A 27,815-nucleotide genomic window follows, 5' to 3' on the forward strand; every position below is an offset into this window, starting at 1 on the left:
CCTTGAGATTTTCCATGGTTTTCCACAATTTTTTCTCTCAAATTTACAGACAACTCCTTACACTTTTTTCTTTTCTCCATGCTCAGTGTGACACACACCACAAAGGCTGAGTCAACTTTTCTCCATTTTAACTGGTTGCAAGTGTGATTACTATATTGCCCACACCTGTTACTTGCCACTGGTGTGTCTAAATACAAATTACAGGAGCATCACATGCTTGAAAAGTAATTATTTCTTACAATTTTGACAAGGTGCCAATAATTTTGTCCTGTCTATTTTTGAGGTCTGTGTGAAATTTTAACAAGTTTGACTTTTCTTCTCTGTTTTTTTTTGTGTTGTTGCAGTGTAAACAAAAACAATAAGCATGTGAATACCAAAACATTATGCCATTACAATATGTTGTCAAATAAACCTAGTAAAGTGCTGCACTGGGTTAGAAACAGCTCTGAACCCTAATATTGCTTTAAGAGGGGGATGGGCTGAGGGCAAAGGTCAGCTCAAACATTTCAAGAGACACCCATACCCTCACGCTTCAGCAGCAATATAAAGAAGGATTATTTATTGTACTTGAAGTCACAGAAATGTTTTATTTATTGTTTCAGTTAACTTTTAACCACTGACTGTGTCTGAGAAGCCTGTAATTAAATAACTTGACTCATATGGATTACTTCTATTAATTGTTTGAAACTTGATAGTTTTAGTAATAAAGGAATAGAAATCTCTTTTTTTATTAAAAACCTGTTAACAATAACAGAATTTAAATCCTTTAAAGAGGTCATCGGATGCTACGTTCACTTTTACATGTTGTTTGAACATTAATGTGTGATGTCAGTGTATGTACACATCTATACCCTATACCCTATAATGATAAAAATCCATACAGTGTTTTTTAATTAACCTGTAAAAATAGTATCCCCTTTTTCAAATCGATCCATTTGTCAGATGCCCGTCGTTGTGGCGTCACACAGACAGAGGCCGCTCCCACGAAAGTTGATTGACATGAGTATTTAACCTCAGATGAGCTGTAACAGTCCGCCCTCCATGTTTTCATGCCAGAGCAGGGATGTAAGTTAGACAAGAATTGAGCGATTGAGGTGTGTTGCTGTATGTAATAATGAACATAGTGGTCGTCATTTACTCCCGACATCTGAGCTGCTGAAGATGCAGTGGATTACATTTGTTTGTGAAGGGAATGCACCTCCCGATCTACATATATCTGTCTATGTTCGTGCAAATCATTCGTGATCCAGCTGCACTTAAAGCAAAAGTGCGTATAAGGGTTTTTTTCTGAATCTTTGCGATCGCCTTTCCTAATAATGTGCTAGTTAGCAAGTTTAGCGGTTAAATGTGGCTAAAGTAAACAGGCTTGTCACTCCACAAAGAGAAGAGAAGGGCGGGGCGAGCAGAGCTCATTAACATTTAAAGCAGCCTCAACCAGAATGGGATGATTTTTGCAGAGCTGATTTTAGCAAGGTAAAAAGGGTGTTGTTTTACACTACCATTGAGAATTTTTAACCAAAGTATATCATAGACTTTTCATTAAGACCCTAAAGAATCACATCAACTTGTGGAAAATGGGCATCCGATAACCCTTTTAAGTTTCTTCATAGAACTGTGTACAGTAAAATAGTATACATTTTTCCCCCCTGCTGTCAAGAGATGTAGTGGCTCCTTTACCATGGTCTCTGCTACACGGGTCTTTCACTTGTTGGATTTTGAGCAGGAAAATCCCTGGTCAACGTGACGCAAACACATTCAATAAAGATTACAGTAATCCAGCTCAATCTTCTGAACAGGTGCTTAGGTCCAAACTCAGAGGTGTGGATTTAAATTTAGAGATCTACCACACAGCAATAAAACCCCCTCATATGGAATGAAGATGAACATCTAACCTCCCGTTAGATGGACACTGTATAACTGCATCAGTATTGATGCAATCTCCTATTAAATGTACTGTGATATCGAGTTAAAGAAAGCACAGTTACACCTGTGAGCAATGGAATATCATAATATCATGAGTGGCCTGCAGCTGTGTCCGAAACACCACATTCACAGCTGTTATTCATCTTCTTAATATACAGCATCAATTTGTGACTTTTAATCCCATTGTTAGTTTGCTTTTAGCAGATCAGGGCAAGGACTTAGTGTTCTGTCCATTAGTTATATGCCAATTAGTGCTGGATGCTATTCAAACAGAAATTACACGTGACCGGTGCCACCATAGCATATAAAACAGAGCATCTTTGGCTCTGTTCAGATTAGTATGATATCATATGATATCTGCAGCAAACAGGCTGAACGTACAGGGTTTGGACAAAATATTGTGAACACCCAAGTATAGTATAAGCTGTGTTGAGCAGAGGTTAGTACAAGTGCTCTGTGAAATAAGGTGACTTGTCAGATTTCCAAAAAGGAAAAATGGGAGCCTGTTTAGCAGTAGCATCTGTAGCAATAACATCAAACAACCCAGTTGTTTGGTGTTTTGAGGAAAACAGTCTTTATGATTATGAGTATGTTCACAAAGCATGGCAAGACTTCATTGGTGAAGACGAGTGGGTGAAAACTGAAAGTGAAAAATAGGGACTGCCAAACAATACAAAGGATTGTATCCAAACAAAGTTACAGCAAGCTTCAATATTCACCTTGAAGACCCTGTTTCTACAAAAACCAACCAACATCCAATAAAGAGCTGTAATTGATTGAACTTTAATCACAGATACTGATGCTAAAATGTGTAAAAGTTAGAGTCATGATCATGAAACCTGAACAGTTGGAGCACCAAGATCAGAGGTGTCCAATCCTGTTCCTGTAGAGGCCAACGTCCTGCTGAGTTTGGCTCCAACCTGCTCCAACACACTTGCCTGGAGGTTTCTAATGAGGCCCTGTCCCAAATCGCACCCTAAACCCTTGTAGTCTTCCTCTGCGGTCAGAGTTTGTGCCAGGGCATCTACATCATGTTGAGCGGGTGGGAAGCATGCAGTCTGCAATCGCAGGCATATGTGTGCTATTTTTTCTACTTTCACTGTTTCTTTCTAAATCGATCATGTAAGACCTGAAGGCTTATTATTTGGTTCATTATTTGGTTAATGTTATTACTTATTATTTGGTTCAGGTGTGTTTAATTAGGGTTGGAGCTAAACTCTGCAGGACAGTGCAGTTCCCTCAGGAACAGGTTTTGACACCTGACCAAGATGAACTTCAACCTCTACCCTGACCTACCCTGACCTTCAACCCCTACCCTGATTTGGAACCACTGTGGACAGTCTGGAGAGAAGAGAGAGAAGAAGATTTCCACCTTTGACATCTCTGAAAAAATTGGCAGATGTTCTAATAGATCTTCTGAATATTGTCTATTTCCTAGGTGTTTGCATTATTTTGTCCAGCCCATATAACTATTTTACGACGTGGCAATTTTAAATTAACTCGTACAGTGTAAAATATACAAACACATACAATTTTTAGAAAAAGTAAACATGAAGGTTCACCCCTGTACATCACCATTAGCACTGATAAAAATGATTTCGTAAACACTATGGAAAAACAAATGTAATTTCTATATTAATTAATTTAGTTCAGGAAAGAATTTTTCAAAATGAGTAAATTCTATACTAGTACTCAATTTAAACTTGTAGAAATTGAAATGTGTACTTATAAGTATATTTTACTTGAATTGTTTGTTCTGTTTGCAACAAACAAACAAACAGATTCTTTAAGTAAATATCAAAGTTATCATCCCAATGTTCCCATCATGCACTGGGGCACGAATAATTAAAAAGATTACATTTTTCACTATTTTCAAGTTGAATTTATCCTGTTTTATGGATGCTTTTGTTGTTAGGTTTAGTAACTTGCTGTTTTGTGACATCTGGGGTTCATTTTCAATTTAATTCATACTCAAACATGCTCAAAACGATTGTTACTGTCATTGTGTTTTGTGTACCAAGCACTGAGGCCTCTGTCTTTAGTTGGGTAATAACTTAATTGTACACAGTTGCAAGTTATATAGTCAGAATGGCTAGATATAAAGTCATAATTGTGAGATATAAACTCACAGTTCTGACGTTTTTTTCTCAGAATTATGAGATACAAACTTACAACTGCGAGTTATAAATCTAGTTATGAGAAGAAAAAAGACTAATATGTTTAGAGAAGTAGTTTATATCTCACAGTTCTGACTTAATAACGCACAATTGCCAGTTTATTAATTCTGACTTCATTTCTCAGAATTGCGATTTTATATCTCGGAATTCTGACTTTATAACTCGCAATTGTGAGTTTATATCATGCAATCCTGACTTTAATTCTCAGAATTGCGACTTTCTATCACACAATTCTGAGAAAGAAAGTCAGAATTGTGAGATAAGTCGCAATAACCTTTTTTTTTTATTCAGTGGTGGAAACAGGCTTCCATAAGTTTACAAACCATGACTGAGTAAAATGTACTTGAGTATTGCAGTAAACTTAAATAGTTAAGTAGAAAATACTCATCCAACTCTAACTGGCCATGTTAAATTTACTTACTTCCTTTGCTAATTTTTACTTAAGTAGAATTTACTTAATTCCATACTTAAATTTTACTTTAAAAATTTGTGTGCAAAAACTTGCAAAAATAGTTTTTTTCAGTGAGTGAGGCAAACAAAATGCTGGGCTAAAAACAACCCAGTGTTGGGTAAAATATGGATAAACCCAGCAATTTTTAAACAATAGTTGAGTTAACTACTCAGAAGGTTGGGGTAAACAGCAGCTGGGTCAAAACAACCCAGTTGCTGGTTTTGTTTATATTTAACCCAGCGCTGGGTTGTATACAATTGCATTTTTTCAGAATGCATAAACAGATTTTACAAAAAAGTACAAATGAGATTGTGTGAATTCATAGCCAACAGTTGTGAGTTAGCCAACAATTTGCCAAAATGTAAAGTAGCGAAATGCCATGTGATTGTGCTGAAATACAGACCTAAGCTTGGTCTCCTTTTAAAGAAGGCACATAGCAGTTCATTGCTGAAATGTGAAAGCATTTTTTAAAAAAAGTATAAAAAAAAAAAAAAAAATGTCTAGAAGTTTAAGTTTACAGTAACGATAATGTAGTATATTATTTTTTAATTTTATATCAAATAAATATTTTATAAAATATGTTGCACTCTAAAATCAAAGCCATATGTCTAGCCAAGTTATGTTTTGAATTTAAAGTTGATATCACAAAAATTATGTTTCCTGTAAGATTTTGTTTGGGTACTTTACCAAAAATAACCACTGGGTTACACCCAACCTCTATTGATTTTTTTTTATGCAGTTTTCTGTCATAAATCAGTCATTTGTTTGTCATAATATCACTTCTATTACAAAACAGTTACCAAATATGGAACCTTGACGATCAGATGATATGTGTTTTGTATCGTATCCCCTATACAACAAAAGTTTAGAGACAGATTACAAAAAAAAAAAAAAAAAAAAAAAAAAAAAAATGTAAGCATTAATTTTCTTAAAATTTCAATGTAAACCTAATAAGTTAATGCTGAACAACAGCTTTTTAAACAGGTAAGTCCCCTCCAACATGTGTAAATATGTGAACTAGATCAACTTTTATCAGAGGGTGCAGATTTGAATGCTTCATGTGAGCTAAACAAAGAATGTAGAAGCAAAGTCACCTCATCTAAATATTCACAACACCCTTTCAAAATTAAACCAAGATATAAGACCTAAACTTTCACTGCTTTTCAAATGTTTGCATCCCCCATACATCGCATGAGGTAAAAAATTTACCAACCTTTTCAACAATTTACCTTAAACTTTGAACTTCCAAAATGTAGTTTAAATGCAGCTTCAAACGATCTCAAATGCGGTAAACGATCACAGCTGAGGAAGAAGGGTCTTATCTAGCGAAACGATCAGTTATTTTCATAAAAATAACAATTTATATACTTTTTAATGTCAAATGCTTGTCTTGTCTTACTCTGCCTGAACTGTTTTTGTTTTTCCGGTTCATGACAGTTAGGGTATGTTGAAAAACTCCCATGTTCTCCCTCAACTTCAAAATCGTCCTATATCGCTGTTTTACCTTTTTTGTTAAGGGTGTTTGATCTTCTTTGCATGTTCACTTTGCAAACACTGGGTTGGCACTTCTGCAGCAATGTAGGACGATTTTGAAATGATTTGTGAAGTTGAAGGAGAAAATATGATTGGAGTTTTTCGACATACCCTAACTGTCTTGAGCCAGAATACACAGAGTTCAGGGAGAGCAAGACAAGACGAGTGTCTGAGATTAAAAAGCATTTAAATTGCATTTGTTTAATGAAAATAACCAATCGTTTCGCTAGATAAGACCCTCCTTCCTGGGCTGGGATCGTTTACAGCTGCATTTGGGATCATTTGAAGCTGCATTTAAACTGCATTTTGGAAGTTCAAACTCGGGGGACCATATCAGTCCATTATATGGAGAAAAATCCTGAAATGTTTTCCTCAAAAAACACAACTTCTTCACAACTGAAGAAAGAAAGACATGAACATCTTGGATGACAAGGGGGTGAATACATTATCTGTAAATTGTTGACCTGGAAGTGGACTTCTCCTTTCAGGGAACAAACTAATCAAACGTGACCATAAGTCATGGCCATGAGTCACTGTCATGTTGTAAAGTTCTTAATTTTTGACTACGATATCTATTTTCTCCCAGTGTCATGTCAGCCTCTGTAATAATTGCCATTATTCCGTGACAGACATTTCAAACAGTAGTATAGTGCATTAGCTGTGTCCCAATTCAGAAGCTGGATATTTGAAAGGCTACATTCAAAGATCCAGTAAGTCACAGTGGTGGAATAAAGATTTCCCAATTTGAAAACTTCTTCAAATGCAGCCTCAAAATGCGCTCTTTGTTTTCTGGGCCATAAAGGACACAACAAATGGATCCTTTGCAGCCCAAAATATCCCAGGGTGCATTGCACAATAGTGATTACGGGATTTCTTTCTCTCTTTTTTAAAGGAAATTTCAAAGTAACCTTTTTATATTTAAAAGGTTAATTTGACAGTACAGCCAACATGGTATTGAGTTTTGAATAGCTAATGATACAAAAAATCTTACTGTGATTTTACAGCTAGTTTACACTTTTTGTTACGCACATAAATGGACCTAGAGCATATTTACACAGGCTGTGAACTCTGTTTTGTTTTTATCTTGTTTGTAGCTTTCTAAAAAGTCCAGTACAAACATTACTGCCACTTGTCCCATTTAACAATTCAGTTAGACCTTTGTAGCCCTCCAAGGTGTGGACTTTGAAGTCTGTGTTCTTCAAAGGACAGTCTCTGAATTTGGACACAGTCATTGTAAACACCTGACCTCGTTTAATTTAGCAAAAAGAATCAAGGCAGGATGGTCAAATAATACATCAAAAGGGAGATGCATGGTTAAATTGAGTGCATTGCACTATTAGATACAATATTCCACACAGTAAGCTCTTGTGTGCTGCTAAGTGTGGCATATGTAGGTCAGGCTGATATTCTGTGCACAACATTTGCATACTGTGCACAGTATACATACTAAATACTGCAGCAACAGTAAGAGTAGCATATGATGGTGTGCTATTCCAGCTTCAGTACGAATATCATGCAAACTGTGCATATTTTCAGAATGGATTAAGTGGATGCCCTACTACATTTGTCAAAATGAGCAGTATAAAAGAGCTTAATGTGTGAAATATTGCATCCCACAATGCAGTGCACTCAACTTGACTGTCTATTTTCAGTGTAATGGATGAAACTGAAGTAGTATCAACTGCATTTATTATTTGATACAAAATAAAATTGTAAAATAAACAACTGTAATTAAGTGAAATTAAGATCATGCGACAGTAAGGCATACTACAGTCTGAAACATTTATTTAATTAATGTTATTTCTATATTAAATAAAGAGTATGAACACTTTTCCCTAGCTTCCGTACTGTGTAAGAAATTCTAAAGTGACATAAAAAGCATAAAAAACAGACGTACATAATTTTTTTATTTTGTATTGCTAACACTCACAATAAACATACAAAAGAATCATAACTGTATCAATCAAACATTCAAAAACAGACTGACCAGAAACAAGTCGAACACACAAACACCGTCTAACCACATAATTGAGCATCTTTGTATACAAAACAACTGCAGAAATCATTGCACAACCAACCACGGAGATCAAACGGGCCAAAAATCACTTTTACCGACTTCTATGCAAATTACGAAAACCGAGTGGGAATTTCCAAGCAGGATCACAGCAATAAATCACTGCAGGGTGGAAGATAATGAGATGGGTGGTGAGGAGATATTTTATGGGTGGAACTTTGTTCTGTTAATGAGAGGGACTGAAATGCTGATGCTTGAAGTATGAAGATGCTGAATGTAGATATGAAATAGTATGATGACAGAGATGGAAAAAACACCTGGATTCAAAGCCGAGGTGCGTCAAGGCACGACGTGTGAAGTTCAGTGCTGATTTTGGTCAAAGCACCTAAAGCCTTGCTGGCTGCATAACAAGATCTGTATAGTTTTTGCAGATTTTCTCTCAGAATTGAAGGTAATTGGAGGAGTGTGTGAAAACTGAATCAGGACTTGCGGGAATTAAAAAAGAGACATGTGTCTGCTGGTGTGAGAAAAAAAGATTTTAGAGCTCAAACACACACGAGGTAGAAGAGATTCTCTCTCAGCTGATATTAATGTTCTCATAGTAGAAACACTCTTTGACGATTATCAGTTATCAATCACAGAATTAGATGATCCATAACAGTCCAAATTTAGAATTCCAGGCAATTCACCAACACATCAAAAAATGTGTTATACTGTATAAAATGCTTACATTATAACATGCTGTGATATGCATACACTGAATCTTTTTGGTGTATTTGATGCATTTGTTTTTGCCAAAACAAATTTTATTATCTCACATTATAAATACAGATGACCTCATGTGAGTCACTTGACACTTGAGCAAAGAGACACAATGATACTCCCATGATATGCATTGAGAGGAAGCACAATGGAAGACTGAATCCAAGCAGCAATTATAAGCAAATAAATAAAACATCTACAATACATGATCTACGATAGGTTTACACAAGATGGGATGGAAATGTTATGGAGCTGGTTATCGATTTACTTACTTATAGATATGTTCATAATGAGTTACACAATACATAATGCAATACGCTTTTGTTTTGGTGATGCTGTCACAAGCTCTTTGTGCTGGTTATACCCTGGATTACATTTCAGCAATGAATAGGTAGCATTTCCAGCATGTTCAGAATTCATATTTTCAATAAAAACAAAACCCTGTCTTCTGCAAGCACCCAGCGAGCGACTGCTCAACGAGAAATAAGACTGAATTCCGAGGGGTGAAGCATCAAGCAAATGTCTATAAATTTAACATGATTGACTGTAAACATCATTATGAAATGATATGCTTCGCCCCTTATAAAAAAGATCTTATAAAATTTCCAATATTGATTAAATCAGGAAAAAAAAAAAATACTATGTAGTATATTATACAATAAATAATAATCCTCAATTATATTTCCTATAGAAAGAGTCTGCTGTAAAACTAAACAATGCCAGCAAACTAAATTATGGCACAGCTTGTTTTCATCAAAGAAAAAGTCAAGAGTTTTATATTGTGATATGGAACGAGTCGTGTATCCAGCTGTCTTTGGATGTCCCGTTTTTAGGAGACGTATCGTTTCCATCTGGCGTTTCGGTTGGCGTCATACCGGACTCAGTATAATATTCCTCATCTTCGTCGAAGTAACCGTTCTCCATCCCGTAGGGTCCATCCGCACTGGACACAGCGGAGAGGTCCTGGCAGCTGCCCTTGTACTCCTGAATGGACTCGTGAAGGGACCAGAGCTGACAGAGCAGGGACATGTCCTGCTGCCGCAAACCCACCTGAGCAAACAAACTCTAATTAGTGTTTATGAAAACATCAAAGGGACGACACATACTAGAACCTGCGTGTGGTATTTACTCAAACAATGTATATTTTGGGTTTGCATTTCAAACCTTATGTTCCTTAAGTTTAGCTTTTTGTGACATTGTAATGTAATTGTAATTTGATTCTTTCCCAGTGATGGTTCAAGTGTTACAGCAAAAGATGATACGATATACTCAAAAACAAACAGAAACTACTGTTTTTAAATAACAGGTTTAAATCCTGAAATTTCTTAGCATCATATAAGTTAAGAATGTAGGAACTAAGCATTTTTGTTCATTATTGAAGTGACTTTTGGGCGTCACAGAGTAGTTCTGAACGTACGAACTGAACACTTAAAGCAAACATTTTTGTGGATTACGTTCAAAACATCCGAAGCGATCATTTATAGTTTTGAATGCATGAACCGAACATTTTTGGCAATCACAGAAGTATTTAAAATATTAAAATAAAAACAAAAACACATTCCAAAGGTTTACATTCAAAGAACTCAAAACAAATATTTTTGGGCATCAACTACAAACTGAACATTTGTGTTCATCAAAGATGAGACTGGGGAAAAAAAAAAAAAAAAAAAAAAAAACATTCAAATTGAATACTTAGGATTACAGTCCGGTTAAAAAAAAAAAAACTTTTTTTTTTTTTTTTTGCTCATCTGTCTATTGGACGTTTCCTATCAGATGTCAAATAGACATCTATTAGATGTCTTTAAGATGTTTATCATTTAGAATGCATATAAAACTGACATCTTACAGACCTTTGTCAGATGTTTGTACACAGCAGATGCTTTCCAGATCAGAACAGACATTTTGCAGACATACGTGTGCTATCTGGGAGGTGCATTCAGAACATCTGAATTGCGCATTTCGGGCACCTCAAACATTTTTGTTCATCACTGGCAGAATCACAACATGAGTGTTTAAAAACAATTGAAATCAAACATTTCCCACGGTCAGGTTCAAATTATTCCAGCGAACATTTTTGAGCATTACAAACTAGTTGCGAACATTCGAATCGTTCAATCTGGGCATCGAATCTTAGTTTCGAATCCACTGTCATCCCAAAAGTGTTCTATTCGTGACGTATAAGTTTCGAATGTATGAACCCAACACTGGAATCAAGGAACATTTTGGAAACCACAGAAGTATTTAAAACGTATACGTTCAAAACGTATACATTTGAAACAAAGGCAAAACAGAGATTTTTGAGCATGAACGGTAGGTTACAAACGTATACAAACTGAACACTTTTTTCATCAAAACTGACAACAAAAATGTAAACGGCTTGTAAAGGGTCTAATCTAGCATTTTTGGCATCACAAGTGCATTCAAAACATCTGAACTGGTCATTTCAGGCATCACAAAACAGTTTTGTTCATCACTGGCGCAATTGGAATATGAGTGTTCAAAACATCCAGATCAAACATTTTCCAGGATCATGGTCATGTTCAAATCATTCGAAGCGAACGTTTTTGGGTATTACAAACTAGTTGCGAACATTCGAATCGATTAATCAGCGCGTCACAGTGTGTTTAAATCTTTTGCGATGACCACTGAGTTCCTTCCGAACTTTCGAAGCGATTCCAGTCCCAAAAATGTTCAATTCAGTATGAATACGCTGCCCAAACATGTTGACTATGTAGCCTTTAAAACACAGGCACTGACAAGTTAAATGAACGCCTGCAGTCGGGAGAACAGCTGTTGCTTACTATTCTGTACTCTTACCATCTCTTTTCTGAGCAAAGCAAGGGCGGCATCCAGGTTTGCTGGTTTATTCGCCAGCAGATTGTCCGTGTTATTCCTTCCTCGGCTCAGGTCGTCCTGAATCATGGTCTTCTTCACATACATCCTCTCCATCTCTCTCCACGACCCGCCGCTGGAGTTGAGCAGTCCGCTGAGGCTCTTGGGCAGCGGCGGCAGACCCTCAATACAGGCCAGCATACCGCCCGCTGCTCCATTCCCTACCTTACCATTCATACTAACATTCACAAATAACACGTTCTGCTTACAGACGAGTGGACAGTAACGGCATGTGATAATTTTCTTAAAGACCTTTACACCCTGACGTCGAAAAATCCATGTAACAAGCACCGCTCCGAACAACACCTATAATCTGTAAGGCTGGAACTCGCACTTCCTGTCGCTTTAAAGAGACCCAGAGCAGACTGGGCGTGGCCGCCAATGACGGACAGCCAGGTCGTTGAATATTCATGAGAATTAAGTTGTGAATTAATCTTTTCTTCTGATCAAAGCGCAGCCGGAGCTATTGTGTGGTAACCTACATTTTCATCACATGTGATGATATTATTTGGATTTGCTATAGACCTGTTTGAAAACAACAATTTTAAAGAAAATCAAGATAATAATAAAATAAAAATAATCAAAATAATATAAATAAATAAAATAAATAACATGAATAAATAAATAAATAATCAAGAGACCAAAGATTTTACAATCTGTATAATAAATATATATATATATATATTTTTTTGTTTGGATTTGCTACTGACCTGTTTGGAAAAAAGAAAACAACAATAATTTTAAGAAAAACAACACATACTTAAAATATTTCATAAAAATGTAATCTGATCAAATAAATAAATAAATAAGCGATCAAAGATTTTGTAATCTTGCTCTTTTTTTATATATATATTTTTTATTTGCTACTGACCTGTTTGAAAAAAAGAAACAACAATAATTTTAAGAAAAACAACACATACTTAAAATATTTTCATCAAAATGTAATCTGATCAAATAAATAAATATATAAATAGATACGAAACCAAAGATTTTGCAATCTGTTCTAACTTAATATATATATATATATATATATATGTATGTATGTATATATATGGATTTGCTACTGACCTGTTTGAAAAAAAAAAACAATTTTAAGAAAAACAATAGATAATTATATATTTTCTTTCGCAGATAAATAATTCTCATCAAATTTTATTTTTCTGTATTTTCTATATTTTTATTTATTTATTTTTTTTTGGTATATTTTCATCAAATTTAATCTGATCAAAGCACAGATAAATAAATAAATAAATAAATAAATAAGTGACTTAAGATTTTGCAATGTTTTTTTTTTTTTTTTTAATTTGATACTGACCTGTTTGAAAAAAGTAAACAACAATAATTTTAAGGAAAGCAACCATATTTGAATCAAAATGTAATCCGATCAAAGCGCAGACAAAGCTATTGTGTGGTATCCTACATTTTCATCACATGTATATTTGCATTTGCTACTGATGTATCCGGGGGAAAAATAATCTAATAATTTTAGAAATAAAAAATAAAATAAAATCTAAAATAACATGAATAAATAAATGATGTTAAAATAAATAAATAAATACATTTTGCAGTCGTACCTCAAAAACTTGAAAAAGGCATATGTAATTATTATATTCACTTCTTAAAATGTACCGACCTGTTTAAAAAAAGAAAGAAAAAAGCAATAATTTTAAGAAAAACTAAATTATTGAAAAAAAAAAAAAGTAACATAAATACATAACATAAAAGATAAATAAATAAATGATTTTGTAATCTGTTCTCAAAATTTGTTGAAAAATATACTTATATATAAACATATACTTAAAATAAATTCACCTTAAAAAGTGTTAAAAACAAACATGCTTTTATAAACACAAGTGTGTTGCATCTGTGCTGTTACATTGTAATTTAGCATTGGTATTTTGATTACTGGGTTAAATCCAGATCACAGTCCTCTAATGGCAGCTCAGACCTTGGCTTGAGGAGCACATGGGCAGGAAATGGCCAGATGAATTGACTCAGGGTGAGGTCAGGGCCGGAATCCCGACACAAAACAAAGGTGTCAGCAGCGGGCAGATGGTGAGCACGAGCAGCCACGGCTCCGCCCCTCTGACACACACACCCAGCTGTAGCTGGACACAAAGCACTGACATGAGGCCATTACAAAGACAGCATGTGCTCACAGACACACAAACACATACACAAAGACAAAGCTGTTAAACTTCACGGCCTCCTTTGCCAACAAAAGAACTACACATACACAATGAACACAAAAAATAAAATCCACAATATGGTTGAAACCGTTATCTGTGTTGGAGACTCTTGAGAACGGTGCGGAAGAATAAGATCTGACTATGAGGACATTGTGTCATGTTAAAAAACATTGTAGACCAAAACAATTCACCTTTTACTGGCTCTTGTGTCATTTTCTGGTCTTTACTGTCAACACAAGACGCGTATTATGATACGTGATATGACTACGATATTTTTCTTGGGTAAATTTGACTCAAATCCATTTACATTATGTTTTCATGCCATCATCATATTTATATAATATAATGGGTCAAATATTAAATCAAGTTTTCACAGTTTTCATACTCCAAGAAGTGACAACTATCAGTGTTTTTTTTTTTTTTTTATTAGTAGGTTTGTGTCACAAAATGACACAAATCAGTATAATACACTACCAGTCAAAAGTTTTTGAAAAGTAAGATTTTTAAAGAAGTCTCTTCTGCTCACCAAGCCTGCATTTATTTGATACAAAATACAGCAAAAGCAATCTGTTCTCAATTTTATTTTATTATTATTATTTTTCTAATATATACATAATATCATTAGTATTTGCTACTGACCTGTTTGAGGGGAAAAACAATATAAAAACAATCATTTTAAAAAGAAAAAAGAAAAAAAAAAAACAAAAACATACACTTAAATCAAAATTGAATCTGTTTAAAGCGTAGACAAGGCTATTGTGTGGTAACCTATTTTTAATCACATGTATAACATTTCCATTTGCTACTAAAATGTTTGAAAAAAAAATTTTAGAAAGAAAGTATTAAAAGGTAGAATAACAAATACTGTTAAAAATGAATGAATGAATGAAAGAATAAATAAATAAATAAATAAAAGCCCAAAGGATTTGCTTTGTGTACTCAAAAACTGTTAATATATACTTATTATATTCATTTTTTAAATGTACAAAGTATTATTTTGTTTTGGCACTGATCTTTTTAAAACAAACAAACAAACAAACAAACTATAATTGTAAGAAAAACAAAAGTAGAATAAAAAGTAAAGGAAGACTTCTCTGCACACCAAGACTGCATTTATTTGATCCAAAATACAGCAAAAGCAGTAATATTGTGAAATATTTTTTACTATTAAATATATATTTTCAAATGTAATTTATTCCTGTGACCAAAGCTAAAATTTCAGCATCATTCCTCCAGTCTTCAGTGTCACATTATCCTTCAGAAATAATTCTAATATGATGATTTGCTGTATAATAAACATTTATTATTATTATTATTAATATTATTGTTATTAATATTATTAATAATAATATTTAAAACAGTAAATTTTTTCACGATTTCAGGATCATTCAAAAGCCTTGAGTCAATATAATTTTTTGGGGGAAATTAATAGAAATTAATACTTTTATTTAGCTGTGATGCTTTAAATTGATCAAAAGTGATGACAAAGATATTTATAATGTTACAAAAGATTTCTATTTCATGCTGTTCATGCTGCTAAATGCTGTTCTTCTGAACTTTCTATTCATCAAAGAAAAATTCTACTCAGCTGTTACAATATAATAATAACAACATAATAATAATAACGATTTTTTTGAGCAGCAAATCAGAATATTAGTATGATTTCTGAAGGATCATGTGATGATAAAAATTCAGCTTTGAAATCACAGGAATAAATTACATTTTAAAATATATTCAAATAAAAAAACTGTTTAAGAAGTAGAACATTAGAATGGAAAACACATGCTGTGTGAACGGCCCCTAACAGTGTTCAAAAAACACAGTGCTCAAGGTAAAAGAACTTCAACTTCAACAAAAACTCACGTCTTTCTGCTGCATCTCAAGCATAACACTTTTTAAAAAAACGGTACTCAAGTTAAATTATAGGGATAGTTCACCCAAAAATGCAAATTCTGTCATTAATCACTCACCCTCATGTTGTTCCAAACCCATAAGACCTTCGTTCATCTTTGGAACGCAAATTAAGATAATTTTGATGAAATCTGAGAGCTTTCTGACTCTCCACAGACAGTAAGGACATTGATAAAATAGTCCATGTGATATCAGTGGATCAACCGCAATTTTACGAAGCTACGAGAATACTTGTGTGCAAAGAAAACAAAATAACTTTATTCGACGATTTCTTCTCGTTTCCTCTCAGATTTCATATTTGTGTTCTGAGGATGAACGAAGGTCTTGCAGGTTTGGAACGACATGATGGTGAGTAATTAATGAAAATTGAAAATTGATTTTGAAAATTGCTTGGGCATTACAGTCTAGTTGCAAACATTCAAATCAAACAATTTGGGCATCATAGGCATGTTCCAATCCTTTATGAACTTTGAGCTCCTTCTGAACTTTCGACCATTTTTTTCCCAACACATTTATGTGAACAGCCCCTAAGTCTATTTAATTCAAACAAGCATATTCATTTTTTAGAAAATGAATAGTTTCGGTCCTTGATTCTGATTGGTTGAGCCGCATTCGAAGCTGTTGTAAACTACCAACATACACCTTTGTTTATGTCTGTGTGTTGCTCGGCAACCACAAACGTTTCTGAGAAACTACATTGTTTGGCAGAAGAATAATGTTTTTATTAAAGGTGAAGCCCATTTCTAAAACAAAGATTCACATATAATGTAGACACCCCCTTGTCATCCAAGATGTTCATGTCTTTCTTTCTTCAGTCGTAAAGAAATTATGTTTTTTGAGGAAAACATTTCAGCATTTTTCTCCATATAATGGACTGATATGGTGCCCCGAGTTTGAACTTCCAAAATGCAGTTTAAACAAACAATCCCAAATGCGGTTGTAAACAATCCCAGCTGAGGAAGAAGGGACAATTTAAATACTTTTTAATCTCAAACGCTCGCCCTGTCTTGCTCTCCCTGAACTCTGTGTATTCTGACTCAAGACAGTTAGGGTATGTCGAAAAACTCTGATTGTATTTTCTCCCTCAACTTCAAAAATCATTTCAAAATCATCCTACGTCGCTGCAGAAGTACAGACCCAGTCTTTGCAAAGTGAACATGCAAAGAAGATCAAACACCCTTAACAAAAAAAAAAAAAAAGAAAAACAGCGACATGGGACAATTTCGAAGTTGAGAAAGAACATGAGATGGGAGTTTTTCGACATACTCTAACTGTCACGAACCGGAAAAAAAACAGTCCAGGCAGAGTAAGACAAGATGAGCGTTTGGCATTACAAAGGATATAAATTGTATTATTTTTATGAAAATAACCGATCGTTTTGGTAGATAGGACCTTTCTTCCTCGACTGGAATTGTTTACAACCACATTTGTGATCGTTTGAAGCCGCATTTAAACTACATTTTGGAAGTTCAAAATTGGGGCACCATATCAGTCCATTATATGGAGAAAAATGCTGAAACATTTTCCTCAAAAAACATAATTTCTTTACAACTGAAGAAAGAAAGACATGAACATCTTGGATGACAAGGGGGTGAGTACATTATATGTGAATCTTTGTTTTGGAAGTGGACTTCTCCTTTAATACCATTACAGTTTATTTGCTTGGTTTTATTTTGTGAAACCTTACTACATATATGGAATAACCATTTTATAAAAGCAATAATCTACATGAAGCTGTGGTTTACAGTGAATTTATAACAGCTAAGGGGGTTTGAGGCACTCTGCTTCAAGAACCCACTTAGCTGTTAAAAATTCACTGTAAACTATGGCTTCTTGGGGCTTATTGCTTTTTTAAAATACTACCAGAATTACCCATATGTAAAATAAAAGCATAAAATTTTCACAATTTTCCCCCACACAGAGTGTTTCAAAAAGACAAAAGGCTACTGAAATACATAACTGAACATTTATTTCAACAACAGTTCACAGGCAACATGAGTCAAAAATAAATCAGGCACAAATTTGAATTTTAAAAACATGGTAGAAAAACACAACAAAATCAACATACAAACATTTATACCCACTTTATGAACTTTTTAATTTAATTTAATTTTGTTAAAACAGAGTAGCAATATAAAACCATTTTAAAACAAAAAGTCCGGTGCTCAATTAGCCAAAAATAATCTGTGCAAAACGTTCACTCCCAACAGAGAATGATGCATTACCAGACAGCGCGGTTTGCCTCGAAAACCTGTAGTACATGTTAAAACGGAATGCATACATTACGAATGACATCACTGATGCCTGCAGCATGTTAAACACTAAACAAATCAATGTGTCCTTCCTCTATTTACGAAGGTAAATCAATGTTATGTGCCTTGGCCTACAAGTGAACCACGCCAAAAAGTAACATCTGCATAACCTGAGTAGCGTGAACTCGTCATCAAGCATTGTTGCCTTCTAAGGTGGGTCACAACAACACTTGTGACTTAACAATATATCATGACTATTATTACATCAGGAGGTTTCAACCTGCACACCCAATATTCACGTCTGGGTGGGGTTAATTTTCAAATGTGCACATTCCTCTAGGGCACAAAGTAGATGTGAAATTATTATGCAGAAAGTGGCAGAAGCTCCACCCCCACTTATAGGCGAACCTGACAGAGCTGTTATTGATGACTCCGAGATGAAAGCGACCTTGCAAAGCCTGATCCGGCAGAAAGCTAAGCACATCTAAATCCCACAGCGGGCAGCCAACGTGTGTGAAATTCAGTACTGCTGAATCGACATGAACCGCGGACATCAACCCACACAAGGACAGTGAGTGATGCCTCTTTAAAACACTCACTCAGTTTCAACTAGGCTGTCAATCACACCCAACAATCTTCCCATGATGCAAATGTTTACAAAAATGAGGTAGAATGAGTAAGTAATTGCACAAAAGTTCAAAATCAAATGGCGCGCTTTGTAGGGTATTGTCCTACAAATGACTTCAGAATTATTTTATGAATTTACTTATTGCATTGGAATTATAATATCTCACTTCTATGACATAAAATAATTTCATTTTTCTATCTAAAGCTATACCTGAGATAAGATCATAGAAATCCCACAGTGAACACCTCTCCTAGTTTTACTAAAGCCCCATGGTCTGTACTACTTTTCAGTGATTATGACAGACAGGAATCCAGATGTTCATTAATTGTGGATTCGGGTACTTTGATGTGGCACACGGGGCAGTGGACGGTGATCTGGATTGGAGCATTATTTGTTTGCTGAACGGCGTCTTCCACCTCCTCTCTCTGCTGCACTGTGGACGTGGAGGGCTTGCCGTTCGTCCGCTGGAAGTAATCAGAGATATGTTCTGATTTATGCTCATCCCATGATCTCTTCTTGGCTCCTGAAGGCGTTGTCCCTAAAGTCCGGAGGCTGTCAATGCTTCTAGGACTTGGAAAGTTGGATTCAGGCTTTTCGGATGCTCCAAAATGCTTGGAACTGGACCCTGAAGTATGTGAACTTTGGGGACCGCCAGTGTTTTGGAATCCAGAGCTTGTAGCATCTGACCCTTGTTTTTGGTTACTTCCAAAGAGCTTAGAAAAGTAACCCGGTGTGTCAGTTGAAGACTTTTGGGGGCTTCCAGATGACTTTGAGTCTTGGAATTTCGAACTTTGAATACTACTACCAAAATATTTGGAGTCAGGCTTTGGCCCTTTGGCACTGTATGAATGATGGTTGTTCATCAGGCTTGTTTGCCTGTCTAAGGCACTAGATGAAGATGGTCCATTACTTTTAGCAACGTTTGCTGTTGAGGCATCTGTAGCAGGCTTGGAGGAACCAGCAGCACTGGCTGTTCTCTCCGGAGATTTGAGGACTATGGCCTGGAAGAGATCTCGTACTGACCTCTGCTTGCCTTTTAAGTCATTGGCTTTGGAAACCCTCACAGGCGAGCCGTTGACGTTGATGAAGGCATTAGTGTTACCAACAGACTTTTTGCGGGGAACATTCAATGTACCTGAGCTGACTCTTTTGAATGACTTTAAATCACTGGGCTGTATTCTTGGAAGGAGCGGTGAGTCAGGAGGAGAGGCGAGAGGTTCAGGTTGTGCTTTAGGAGGACTCTGACTCTTGTTTGTGGAAATCTGCGTATTGCCTCCAAGAACAAACCCTCTCCCACTGAATGGAATGATGTTTCTGATGTCCTGTGAGCCAGAGCCTGCAACACAATACATATCATTCACATCAGACATATTTTCAATGTTAAAAGTACAATGTGGGGCGATCAAAACATTACTATTTGTGACCCTGGACCACAAAACCAGTCGTAAGGGTCAATTATTTGAAATTGAGATTCATACATCATTTGGAAACTAAATAAATAAAGCTTTCCATTGATCTATGTAGTTGTTAGGATATTGAGAAAATTGATATTGAGAAGCATTTATGGCTTTGCACAACCTGTAATTACTACTTGTAAATGCTCCGAGAGCTCCAACTTGCACTACTTGACGTTGGAAACGTATTAAAACTTTTTCAACTGTAGCCTCTAGCTTCTGCGTGTTTACAAGACAGTGGCATTCCAGCGGACGAAGCAGGAAGTAGGCGTAGCGTAAACTCAGGTAAGAATATGCTAGTCTCACGAGAGCCAAGTTTTGTTTACAGCAAAGTCTCCTCTTGGCTTATATCTAAATTCTGTAATTTTTCTTTACAAATCCTCGTTTTGTACTTTTAATTCATGACCAGTGTTTGGTTGCTCCTTCCAATGCGCTTTTCTCACTGGAGCTTACGATACGCCTATGTCCTATGTCCTAAACTATCTCTTTAATGTCCCATTAAATAAACTATAAATTAAGGGAAAAAAAGGAAAGGAAGGAACATGATGTGTGGCCAGGTATGTAAGCCATACTCGGAATTTGTGCTCTGCATTTCACCCATCCAAGTGCACACACAGCAGTGAGTAGTGAACACACACGGAGTAGTGGGCAGCCTGCCGGACCTGAAACTCGAACCCGCAACCTTTGGGTTACAAGTCTACGACTGCCACAGAAGCTCACTTCCAGAGCAGAAATTTACAGATAATTTACTCACCCCCTTTTCATCCAAGATGTTTGTGTCTTTCTTACTTCATTTGATAAGAAATTATGTTTCTTGAGGGAAAGAAATTCTGGAATTATCTCCATATAGTGGACTTCAATGGTGCCCCCAAGTTTGAACTTCTGAAATGCAGTTTAAATGCAGCTTCAAATGGCTCTAAACATTCCCAGCTGAGAAAGAAGGGTCTTATCTAGCAAAACGATTGTTTTCATTTTCGAGACAAACTGATAATTTATATACTTTTTAACCTCAAACGCTCATCTTGTCTAGGTCTGCATAAACTCCGGTTCAATACAGTCAATACAGTTAGGGAATGTCGAAAAACTCCCATATCGTTTTCTTCCCCAACCTCAAAATTGCCCTACACTGCTGGAGAAGTACTGACCCAGTGTTTACAATGTAAACATGCAAAGAAGATCAAATGCCCTTTACAAAAAAAGGTAAAACAGTGATGTAGGATGATTTTGATGAAGAAGAAAATGAGAAGGGAGTCTTTCGACATACCCTAACTGTATTGACAAGAGGTAGTCTGTGCATAGATGAGTGTTTGAGGTTAAAAAGTATATAAATTTTCAATTTGTTTCGAAACAGATCGCTTTGCTTTTTTCTTCCCCAGCTGGGATTGTTTAGAGCCATGTGAAGCTGCATTTTGGAAGTTCAAACATAGGGGCACCACTGAAGTCATGGAGAACATTCCTAAATTTTTTTCCTCAAGAAACAATTTCTTATCAACTGCAGAAACAAAGACATGAACATCTTGGATGACATGGAGGTGAGTAAATTATCTGTAAATTTTTGTTCTGGAAGTGAACTACTCCTTTAAGGTTTGTTACGGTATTTGCATACCGCTCTTGTTGTATTGTGGTTTTGTCTATTGAATACTGAAATTACACAGATTAAAGGTAGGGTATGTGATTTCAGAGAGGCTAGCCTCCTCCAAAACACATGAATGCACACAGGCAGACCAGAGACTAACCAGCAACATGATGAGAGATGCAATGCTGTCAGATTACCTCATGTCTCATTCACCAGTGAGAAAACATTACAGTACAAGTGCACAATATTACAATAATATTCCATTCTCGCTTGGTCCGCAGTAGCATAATGGAACGCGCTGATGATGTTTCATGTCTGCACGAACAGGGCGACCACGTCATCAGGTATTTTTCCTTCTAAGATGAGTTGCTAGATTTGAAACAACAATGTTTGTGACTTAACAATATATCATGACTATCATTAAATCCGGAGGTTTTAAGCTCCACACCCAGTATTAAAAAAAGCTGTTATTAATGATACAGAGATGAAAGTGACCTTGCAAAGCCTGATCTGGCATAAAGCTAAGCACATCTAAATCTCACAGCGGACAGCCAGTGTATGTGAAATTTAGTACTGCTGAAGCTAGTGTGCTAATGCTAGCCTCTTCGAAATTACCTACCCTACCTTTAATCTGTGTAATTTCAGTAAATCAATAGACAAAACGATGATACAACAATAACAAACATTAGAGATTAGATAGTTAATCAACTCTACTGTACTCTATAGTAGCAACTCTATTGTAGCCCTTGGATTGAAGGATATGGTTGAACAAATGTTTTATGGTCCTACACCTTCCACAGATGACATAAATACATATAAATACATTTAAACCACTTATTTTATTGATTGCTATTGAGATGTGAAGAGACTTTCAACCGGCATAACAAAAAATGTTTTGGAACCAAACCACTTACCCTGCCTTTAATTTTTGCATTAATAATGTTGCCATAAAGCATCACACAGCGCAGAGTAGAACATCAATGTTGTCTTATAGTAATTATGGAAATATAACAGTATTTTAACTTATTTTAAACCTTATTTGAAAAATCATTTTTCTAGCAAAGTGGTGTAGAAATTAAAATACTTCACCTTCAAAAATGTAAAATAAAATGTTCAGATGTTTTATGAATTTTTAATATACAGCAGTTAAAAAAGGGTCTATTCATACACTTTAATAATGTAGGAATATTAAATGGATCACCTGTTGTACTGCTGGGAGGCTTTGAATTCTTGGAGGTCTCATTGGAAGGATTCTTGTTGCTAGGAGGCTTTGAATTCTTGGTGATCTCATTGGAAGGATTCTTGTCTTTCTTTTTATCACCTTTGCCTGTTTTCCCATAATTTTCTGGCTCTTTGATTTTGGTGTATGTTCCACCGCAGGTCATCTGGTGCTCAGCCCACCAGGGGTCTCTTGCAGAGGGAGGTCTGTTCATTGCACGCTTTACGTATCCAAAGAACGGTTTGCGATTCTGACAGGGTCCATTACAGCGCCACCAGTGCTGCCTGTACACGTCCACCTCATCATGAAAGGAGTGATATATCTGTGAAAAGAAGACATATTACAGATGTGTGTCATTAAACTCAACCCACTATCATGATGTAGTTGTGATGTACAGAATACAGTTTTTTCTGTTACTACAGCACACTGTTAATATACATTAGCATCATTTGTTGTTTGCCTTTTAGATATGATCAAGCGTTTAGACTCGATTTAGACACAGTGACATCAGCCTTATCTGGACATTGTCTGATATTGGACATCAGAAGTGCGTCTTACAGTGATGTTGGTGCCGCTCGCTTGGTTGATTCTGTTCATGTGTTTGCAGAACTCTGGACCATGGCCATCTCGATCTCTGTTGTTTTGAGTCACAAAGAGAAGAGCGTGGATCATCTCATGAAGAAGAGTCTGTGGAAGAAACATTATCATGATCATCAGTTTTCGGTCACACTTTTTTTTAAAAGGTCCAATTCTCACTATTAACAAACTATTAATTATAACTTTTGCCTCAATAAACTTCTAATTTGCTGCTTATTAGTAGTGTTACATCCTGAGGATGTATTTCTATTAATATTCATGATTGAGGTGTGATTTTCTGCCCCTTTTGGCTGTGGTTGTGTTTCCCTGTGTGCTCTCTCTCTTTCCCTCTCTCACTCTACGTGCTTGACAGTTACAATTGGCCACAGGTGGTGCTCATCAAAGAGTGTGCTGCAGAGACTCAAATGTGACAAAAGAGCAGAAGAAACCATGTGAAGTGAGGTTCACTTCTCCCCTGCTCCAGACTTGTGTTGGTGTCACTTTTTGAGTTTCTATGGTTGTTGTGGTGCAAAATTGAAAATTGAACACTAAGTGCATTCTTGTTGGCAAGGAGTGTTGTACTAAAACCTCAAGCTAAGTGACTGCTTTAATTTACTTTTTCCCCCTTCTTTTGTTAAAGTATTAAAAGGTATTGTAATTTTTTTGTTTGTTTGTTTAATTGCTTTATGTTTAAGTGGGAAGCTGTAGGGTGAGGGTGCAATTTTATTTTGTACTCAACGTTTGTCTTTGTTTTTGGTTAGCGACCCTGGTGAAAAAAAAAAAAAGCATATGCTGGTAGGTATGTTTTGATACTGGTTTAAGCTGGTCCTTTGCTGGTTTATGATGGTCATGTTACTGGTCAAGGACCACCATAAACCAGCAAAGGACCACCTTAAACCAGCATCAAAACATACCTAACCAGCATATGCTGGGGAGGGAGGGAGGAAAGACTTTGTTGTTGATTTCTTTTTATTTTACCTGGATAGGTTATGTAGTCCTCCTCTTGTTAGTTAGCTGCTGTTTTGTTTGTTGTTTTGGCCAGGCCCTCTCCCAAAGACATTTATTGCTTCCCTTATCTTTTGTTAACCTAAATAAATTAAGTTTGCCAATTCAAGTGTTTGTCTTATATTTCTGGGGCAGAGGACTGGAGTGATTCCTCCACTTTTTTTTTTTCTTTTTTGGTTTATGCTTTCTTTAAGCTTTAGTTAACCTGTTACTCCAACTCCCAACCTTAGACTGGGGAATGGGCACGTAACAGTAGTTAGTAAGGTACTTGTTAAGTTTAGGTATAGGGATGTAGAATATGGTCATGCAAAATATGTGCTTTATAAGCACTAATAAACAGGTGTGACAAGTCGGCTGCCTCCCCCCTAATTATCAACGTCACCCCGTCTGTAATCGCCACCCTTCACCAGGCTCCCGATGGGAGTGGGTGTGCGAGAGAGGAGGGGCGCTGAAACATCCAGGTCTGGCGGCGTGTGATGAGGCACACCTGATGTGAATGAAGCCTCATCACCGCCGCTGTTAAAATGCCGAGCACGCCCCTCCTCAGGAGACCAGTCTCTTCCCCGTGCACGCGTGCTGGTGTCCTCGTGGGTACAGGAAGGGAGCGTAGAGGGACAAGCGCCGCCGAAAATGATGGACGAGCTGCCGCACCCAGACGGCTGCGGGCTAGGATGCTGGGCCGATTTACCCGCCTCAGGAAGTGCTGTGATGAAAGGTGGATGAAGCCGCTACCCCTCGTGCCGCGGACCTCGGTGGGGAGCAAGTGCGGCCGCCGGACTGCGCCCCTTACCTGGACCCTTCCCTTTTGAACACTGCCCCTCCTTCATGGAACCCCTGCATGTCGAGGACACCAGATCCCCTATTTATTTTGGACACTTTTATTTCCCCTTTTGGATACTTTTGTTTATATTGTTTAATAAAAGCCTCTCCAAGGCCTGACATCACGCCCACTGTGTTTGTCGTTTTGCTCCTCCTGCCACACAGGCAATATGTTAATGATAGGTATAGTAATAAGCAACTAATTAATAGTGAGAATTGCTCCCTATAGTTAAGTGTTACTAAATTTTCCCTCACATAAATCTTCAAGACTTCAAAAGACAAAAGAAGATGCTTAAGAGATGGAACAAGTAATTACATTCTAATCATAGATTGCAAAAGCAAAGCTTTTAGAATAAAGTACAGTGTTGAATTGTGCACAATAAGACTAAAACAAATCTTCAGTCAAAATGTAGTCAAAAACAGTTGTGTACGTTTGATGTTTTGCATCATATTTGAAACATACACTACCTGTCAAAAGTTTTTGAACAGTAAGATTTTTAATGCTTTTTAAGAAAGCTCTTCTGCTCACCAAGCCTGCATTCATTTTATCCAAAATACAGCAAAAACGGTACAATTCTGGATTATTTTTACTACTTAAAATAACTGTTTTCTATTTAAATATTTAAGATTTCAAATATCATGAATGTATATGATTTCAAAGCTGAATTTTTAGCAACATTACTCCAGTCACACGATCCTTCAGAAATCATTCTAATATTCTGATTTGCTGCTCAAAAAACATTTATTATTATTATGTTGAAAACAGCTGAGAAGATTTTTTTCAGGTTTCTTTGATGAATAGAAAGTTCACAAGAACATAATTTATCTGAAATAAAATTTTTTTGTATTATAAATATCTTTATAATCAGCTGTGTATGATCAATTAACTTAATCAAAATATATACATATATGGTTAAGGAATTAATGGTTTTGATTCTATTTTGACTCTAAAAGTTAAAAGTTAACCAACCTGTACAAGATCCTTGCGGGGTCTGAGCTTCAGGAGTGGTTCACTGAGTCGAATAGAACACAAGCCTCCTCTTCCCTCATATGAGCAAACACCAGCACATCTGAAGGGGTCAAACATTAGGTCATTAGGTCAAAGTCTATGTGTCTAATACAGGTTCTGTTGAGCATCAGACTGAATCATGTCCGTTAGGTGTGTGAATCTTACAGTGTCATCCGTGGACTCCACTTGACCTCCACACCGCTGAGTTTCCCCCAGAAAAACTTGTCATTGAACTGCAGGAACATGGCTCTTACGTCCGGATTGGGGTCCAGCATCTCCCAGGTCTCATCTACGATGGACAGCGGTCTCTCTGGTCTGGGCTGAGAGTAGGAAACCACATCCATAAGACCAGAGGAGTCAATCCTCCGCTTTTTACTGGACGGATAGTCTTCATCTGTCCATCCTGCAGTCGCTGTCTCCTGATCAAATTGCTCTTGTAAACGAAGAGCGAGTAAAAAGTCTTCATCCTCCATCTTCAGTCTGCTTTAGTCAGAACAGATCCACCGGACGACAACATTAACCAGCACAAAATCCCCTCATAAAACAACGAACCATTAAAAAGAAGCTCGCGCCTAATAGAAGGATTTTAGGTAAATTCCGGTTAATCGCGGGGTTTCATGACGGTGACGATGAAGACTAACGTCTCACATTTTTGAAAGAAAACTGTCAGTGTATTTCCACTAGAGACCTATGAAAAAAAACTGTTGTTGGCCAATCGTAAAGTCACACAGTGTTGGGAATGCTGAGAAATGTATTTCTTTCTTCCTAGTTTTTATAATGTTACATTATGTATGTATGAACTGCGCAGTATTGCTACATGTGGTTGTTACAATATCCAATATGCAAACAGATAAAAATAGCGCTACACAATAACCCGTTGAATACGTTTTTCTTACATTGGAGACGTAAAATGTTGACCAATCAAAATAGTTACACGGAGATGAAAGATCGGCACAAACAACAACTAGTAGAATTATTTGTGTACAATAAAACCAATCCTTTATATTTGGTTGTGAAAAAGAAATTTATGTTCAGACAATTTTTTATTTATAAAGAAGAAAGCTATTAAGACTGTCTTCATGTGTGAGTCCTCTAACATATTTACATAATGTTCGCGTATGTGTATTTTGTATACATACTTAGTATTTAGATTTTTTAATTTAGATTTTTTGTTTGTGCTTAATGTTTACATGTGTATTGTTGTAGTCCTAAATGTTCTTTGACATTTGTCAGTTATTTGTCATTTTACATATAATCATTCATTCATTATTGGAATGAAAATTTGCAAATATTGCAAACGCAATTTTTTTTTTTTTTTTTACCAACAAGGTGAAAAGGATTTCCACCTTGGAAATCATTATACATTATACTTTACATTATACTTTTAAATTAAGTAAAACTTAATTTTGGTCATGTTGTGTTTTC

General features: G+C 36.1%; 2 protein-coding genes across 2 annotated transcripts; both read right to left on the reverse strand.

The window, feature by feature from the left end:
- Positions 1–8,882: 8,882 nt before the first annotated feature.
- Positions 8,883–12,087, reverse strand: fam89a (family with sequence similarity 89 member A). Its single transcript, XM_051139574.1, has 2 exons — positions 11,678–12,087; positions 8,883–9,910 (listed from the first exon to the last, which is right to left on the reverse strand). Exons 1-2 carry the CDS (start codon positions 11,927–11,929, stop codon positions 9,635–9,637), a joined length of 528 nt encoding a protein of 175 aa, XP_050995531.1. The 5' UTR covers positions 11,930–12,087; the 3' UTR covers positions 8,883–9,634.
- Positions 12,088–17,812: 5,725 nt separating this feature from the next.
- sprtn (SprT-like N-terminal domain) lies at positions 17,813–27,301 on the reverse strand. Its single transcript, XM_051092149.1, has 5 exons — positions 26,556–27,301; positions 26,352–26,451; positions 23,540–23,668; positions 22,964–23,303; positions 17,813–20,068 (listed from the first exon to the last, which is right to left on the reverse strand). The coding sequence occupies exons 1-5, from the start codon at positions 26,861–26,863 to the stop codon at positions 19,026–19,028; spliced, it is 1,920 nt and encodes a 639-aa protein (XP_050948106.1). The 5' UTR covers positions 26,864–27,301; the 3' UTR covers positions 17,813–19,025.
- Between the last annotated feature and the right edge of the window lie 514 nt (positions 27,302–27,815).

This window comes from Labeo rohita, chromosome 20 (assembly GCF_022985175.1).
Source record: "Labeo rohita strain BAU-BD-2019 chromosome 20, IGBB_LRoh.1.0, whole genome shotgun sequence".
Taxonomy (NCBI): domain Eukaryota; kingdom Metazoa; phylum Chordata; class Actinopteri; order Cypriniformes; family Cyprinidae; genus Labeo; species Labeo rohita.